The 6037-nt window shown below is 43.1% G+C and overlaps 1 protein-coding gene across 1 annotated transcript; it reads right to left on the bottom strand.

Moving 5' to 3' along the window:
* Positions 1–3552: 3552 nt before the first annotated feature.
* Positions 3553–4370, bottom strand: LOC148545984 (uncharacterized). The gene is made up of 2 exons (XM_088499119.1): positions 4200–4370; positions 3553–4137 (listed from the first exon to the last, which is right to left on the bottom strand). The coding sequence occupies exons 1-2, from the start codon at positions 4368–4370 to the stop codon at positions 3553–3555; spliced, it is 756 nt and encodes a 251-aa protein (XP_088355245.1).
* Between the last annotated feature and the right edge of the window lie 1667 nt (positions 4371–6037).

The raw sequence follows: 6037 nt of genomic DNA, 5'->3' as shown, positions 1-6037 counted from the left end.
TCCATGGGTAACGTTTTCTTCCCCTCAATACCCATGGATTTATTTTTCTTTTTATATATTTCATGTGTAGTTAGTTTTGCTTGTAAATACCCTTTGCATGATAGTTAGTTTCTATAGCGTTACTTGGTCAAAAAATAACTTTCTTTCCAAGAAACTGTGTTCTAGGTGACCTACCAAAAATTCTAAAAATTTTTGCAGTAAACTTGCTTTAAGAATGTATTTTGGAACATAGTAATTGAGCTAAGGACACAAGAATAAAAGTTTTGAGCCTATTGCATAGTTACATCTTTTAACCATTATTTCCATTCTTGTGTGCATATCTCTCTCTCTATGAGTGTGATCCTTGCTTTGTCTGATTCTATATGTCCATTGCTTTCTGTATGAATGCATTTACATGATTGAGGCCATCAATTCAATAGTCACTCCTCCCAAATAGCCTTAACCCTTATATCTACCATTGCTAACCAATTTTGAGCTTTTGATAAACCCTTTTGTTCTTAAATAGAGCACATCAACAACCCTAAGTGAAAAACTATGAATGTCCCTGAATTTGAATCCTTGATTGGCTTAGGTAAGTTAGGATGTGTAGCATTCAATTAGGAAGGTATACTTGAAAAATTCGGGTAGATATGTAGGTATATAATTGTAGTGCAATTGAAAAATTCTAAGATTTCGGGAACATGCTCATGTGGCGGATGATTAAACTGTATGTATTGACGCTTGGGTTTACAAAGAAACCGCAACAAAGGAGGATGCTTACAAAAAAAAAAAAGAAGAAGAAAGAAAGCAATGAAAGGGGACAAAGACGCCCCGAGATAGAGTAATAAAAACAATGCATATGGGTGTGAATTGAAAAGAATGCATGAGTATGCAAAAAGGGTAAAATTCAAGGGTAGCTAGGAATATATTATAGTTGTATAGGTTGTTCTATGTGTCTAGTGGATCCTAGGTTAATCAAGGACTCAAATTTTAAACCCACTTGACCATTTACATCCTTACCTTCACCCTAGTCCCGTTACAACCCATGAATAAGACCTCATGATACTTGTAAGCATGCATTAAGTAATTGTTGATTATTAGATGAAAGACAAATCTTGGAAAGTATGATTAGGAGGAGATTGAGTGACGAACCCTAGACACTTGAGCGAATAGAGCGGATACACTTCCGGTGAGGGTTTGATGCTCAATGCTTGTTCCCGGCTTTCACAAGCGTTCATTTAGCAAGTCATATGCACTCTTTAGTGATATTCAATTTGGTAGGATTCATAAATTGCATACTATTTTCACCCTATATGCTCACATGTATTCTTGAAGGATAGATTTACTCTTGACCAAGTAGATGGATGATCTTACATTAGTTGCGTGCATCCACTTAGGTAGTTTGCATTTCATAAAACCTTTCTCACCATGATCTTTGGTCTTTTCATTTTAAGCATTAGGACATGCCTGGTTTAAGTGTGGGGAGATTTGATAAACCCCGATCGTGTGGTTTATCTTGTGCTTATTTTGAGGGATTTTATCAATATTTCTCACACTTATCCACAAGAAATGCATGGTTTTGTGTTCACTTCCCAATATTGCTCTATAATGTAAAACATGCTTATTTTGCCTTAAAATTTCCATATTTTAATCCTCTTCTATTATCATTCGATGCCATGATGTATTTGTTGAGTAATTTCAGGAATTATAGGGTAGGAATGACTTAGAAGAGAGGGAGAAAGCATGTACAAAAGGGAGGAACATGAAGAATTGAGATCTTGGGAAAGCAGCATCAGCGCGCTCGCGCACTCCACGCGCAAGCGTTGATGGGATGGGTTGGAAGCGGCGTGCAAGGATGGACGCATCTGTGCGAATCAGGAGATTCTTATCGACGCACACGCGCACTTGGCGCGCACGCGTAGATCGCAAGAGCAATCGCCGCGCGCGCACGCATGGCGCGCACGCGTGGAAGGCTGCACGTGACCTCATTAAAGGAAATCATGCCTGGCGATTTCTGAGGCTCATTAGGCCCAATTTCAAGCTATTTCTGCATGGAAAAAGACCCAAGGATACAAGGGGAAAGAGGGAGATCACTAATTTTACACTAGGACATAATTTTTAGCTAGTTTTTGGTTCTTTGGTTATTCTAGAGGGAGAAACCCTTGTTCCTCTCTAGATCTAGTTTTAATTTGATCTTCCCTTGTTGATTTGTGACTTGGATCTTGTTAATTACTAGTTTTAATTGTTCAATTTGAATTTCTTGTTACAATTTTGCTTATATCTTGTGATAGTTTATGAATTCTTGTCAATTATCATTTTATACCCATTTCATGAATGTTATGAATCTTGACTTGTTAATGTTACATTGATGATTTCTATGTTTAGTCTAGTAGTTTGGATGATTGTATGTTGATAATTGTTAGTGGGTATTTGTAGAATTCAATTTAATTGCTATTTTGAACATGCCTTTTGTTAGTGCTTACCAAGTGTTTGATGAATTGTTTACTTTGATTATGGAGTAGTCTTTTTCACTCTTGGCCTAGGTCAAGGAAATTGGGTAAACTTGAGTCATTAGGTCTAATGGATTTGATGATTTGGGAGCCCTAGGTGGTCAATTTGATACTCATTGACGCCAACCCACTACTAATCTAATTAGTAGGTAGGTTGGGACTTATGGGTTGATGTGATCAGGGCCATTTGACATACTTCAAGTCTAGGGGTAGATATCACGTACTTAAGACTTTGAGAGTAGACTTAATGAGCTTGGTTCCTTATAATTGTCAAGGTATAGTTGTTAGACAAGGATGGTGATCCCAATTCTCGAACCTAGCCAAGAGTTACCTTTATTATTCATACTTGAAATCAACTTTCTCAACCAATTGCTTTAGTTGTAGTCTCTTGTTTGGGTTACAATAGAATTAAGTGGAATGTTGTTTATTCATTGAAAGTGCTTATGTTTTGCTTAGTTGATTGAATTAATTGTTGCATTTTAAGATTACTTGTTTGTTAAGATTCCCATTTATTTTCATGCTTATAACTCACAACCCCGGATTTCTAACCAATGTCGAAGCACATGATTGCCCATTCCTTGTGAGACGACCCGAGGTTTGAATACTTCGGTTATTTCTATTGGGGTTGAACTTGTCACAACCAAATCCCTCTTCTAAATTTGACCCCCGAGGATTGTTGTTGGTAGAGCTATACTTACAACGCAGTTTTCTTGAAGAGAATATTTACCAATACACCCTTGGCGCTTGGCGTGTCACCACCCCTGGAGGACGAGGAGGACGAGATCGAGGACGAGGAGCCCCTTATCCGTAGAGGTCATAGGGCACGAGTTCCACGCTATTGTGGCACGGGGTCGCACCTTTTTAGATGATTTGTGTATCGTTATATATGTCATTTCCGTATCTTTGTTGTATGTTGTGTCGTTTCGTTATCGTTGTTCTATTTTATTTTGTTTGTCTATCAAATCATGCAAAAGTTTGTTTAACATTGCATTATTGTGTTTTAGTCACCGTGAGAAAATGTGTATTTTCCTTATGTATTTTATTTCCATAATAGTAAACACATCTAATTGTAATGACTTCTACGAGACGGATTTATCAACACAGAAAACTTACTAGTTAGGAAACCAAGTACATCTTTTTCTAGAAAAAAAGTACAGATGATCAAAGTAATACAAAGTAGAACACAAATCCAAACATAACTATCAATATCACACTGGACCTGTGGACAGCTCCGGCAAGTGTGTCCGGGTTGCCTACAGAGGCCACATCTCTTGGGCCGGTTTGGATCTGCCTCATCCATATTAGTCCGTATCCGAGTGGACCTCGGACGACCCTCCCTCGCACGCCTCATATTCGGGTCCGGTATAACAGTCGGGCCGTCATAAGGTGGCCAGAAACCCTCCGGGATGGGAGGAGTGAATCCCATCTGATATACACTGAAAACCGAACTAAGTCGATACACCGAGTGGACGTATGGCTGCCAAGTAACACGTGAGTAGGCACAGCATGCCAATGCGTCCAGACATGGGAAATGAAGTGCCTGGAAGTACCCATAATCACATGTTTGAGAACCTAGTGAGACCCTGTAGCTTCCCAGTGAGAACGAACCAGACGGAGTCGTCTCTGCCACCGTGTACTCCGAGTTATCCTGTCATATACAGTCACCGTGAAGCACCTAGCCGTCTTCAGATTGGCCTCGATACACTTTACCAGGTATTGACTGAATTCTTGTCCGCTACCCAGCTGTGCCTGTGCCTCCCTCCCCTTGCGGACAAATAGTTCAGCCAACCTGCCGTATGTGGCCTTCACCAACGAGCACACAGGGAGGTTCCTAACACCCTTAAGAATTGAGTTCACACACTCAGAGATATTGGTAGTCATGTGCCCGAATCTGCGCCCCTCATCACAATACTATGTCCACAACGAATACTCAATCCTGTTCACCCAGTCGCATATTGCCGGATTTTCAAAGCACAGAATGTCAAACCAGTAATCGAACTCCACTTCGGTCTTTGCATATGCGGTATTCACAAGAAGCCTCCGAGCATCCTTGCCCTTGAAGGTGAGGGCGAAATTGGCTGCTACGTGTCGAATACAGAATGCTCGGTATGCTGCCGGAGGTAGCCATCCCCCATCAGGAGCCTCAAGCGCGGCCTTGATGCCGTTATGCCTGTCCGAAATAACTAGCAGACCTGGCTGCGGTGTCACGTGCTGACGGAGGTGAGAGAGAAAGAAGGACCACGAATCAGCATTCTCACCCTCAACTAGTGCAAATGCCACGGGGAGTATGTTGGAGTTCCCGTCCTGTGCAATTGCGACAAACAACGTTCCCCCATACTTACCATATAGATGGGTGCCGTCAATACTCACCAACGGCTTGCAATGACGGAATGCCTCGATACAAGGTGGGAACGTCCAGAACAGCCTATGAAAATAAGCCTGAGACTCGTCCAACTGGCCCCCAACTCGAACAGGGCATGTCCGAAGGACTGCTACTGAACCAGGCATGGTCAACTGGACTCCTAACACCCACCTAGGGAGCTCGTTGTACGACTCATCCCAGTCAACATAGATGACGGCAACAGCCTTCTACTTCGCCATCCAGATCCTCCTGTACATCGGCCTGAAACCAAAGTGTGCGGCGGTGGCATTTAGGAGCACCTTGATATTGACGGATGCATCAACCCTCACCATTGGCATAATGAATGTCGCTATCACATGATAATCCAAACGCCTATGGTCGCTGGAGATAGAGGTGGTGAGACACGTATGCAGTCCGTTTTACCGTTTGACTTCCTAGATGCCCTTGCGCTGCCGGAGACTCAACCGAATCAACCATGTGCACCCATTCCCAAACTCAGAACACTTTCCCACATACCGGCGATAGTCAGACTCAACTACCTTGTACTATACCCCTCGGCGGATGCTGTAAGTCTTCACACTCAACAGGGCCTCATCTCTGTCCTGAAACTGCTGACCAACCTGGAACTCTGTCATACCAGCAGACCTGTCCATATCTCTAGTGCCAAAACCAGTAGCCTACCCAGGAAGCCCGTCCTGCCTCATGGAATCCAGGTCCAATGATGAAAAATGGAGTGGGTACTGCTGTGTCCCAGAACTAGATCCACCTGCAGCCCCTCTCGGGTCACTCGCTCCGAGATCATCGCCACTGTCATCGGCAATCAGATCCGGCTCAACATCATCGTCCTCTGGATCATCAAACAATCCGTCTCTAACACCAGCTGGTGTGGCACAATGTACTGGGGTCGGAAGATGTTCCCCTGTACCAACCTCGTTGCCGACATTGCCGCTGAGATCAACAGCGAATGAAGGGGAGGCAACAGGCTGCAGCGGTTGCTTGTACGCAGGGAGAGAGGAAGAAGCAACGGCAGGTCTCAAGCTAGAACCTGCAACCGTGGCTACAGCGTGCGTATTCTGGTTCGAACCCCCCAAACTGGAAACCACATCAACCAACTTTGCCAACAGCTCTGGTGTCCTCACCTCCGGAAACTGCCGGCGACAATGAAACATGACCTGCAAGTCCTTAT

The sequence above is a fragment of the Arachis ipaensis genome, chromosome B9 (assembly GCF_059453495.1).
Source record: "Arachis ipaensis isolate K30076 ecotype BB chromosome B9, ASM5945349v1, whole genome shotgun sequence".
NCBI lineage: Eukaryota > Viridiplantae > Streptophyta > Magnoliopsida > Fabales > Fabaceae > Arachis > Arachis ipaensis.
Note: the sequence above shows the minus strand (reverse complement) of the source record. Positions and strands in the feature narration are given on the sequence as shown.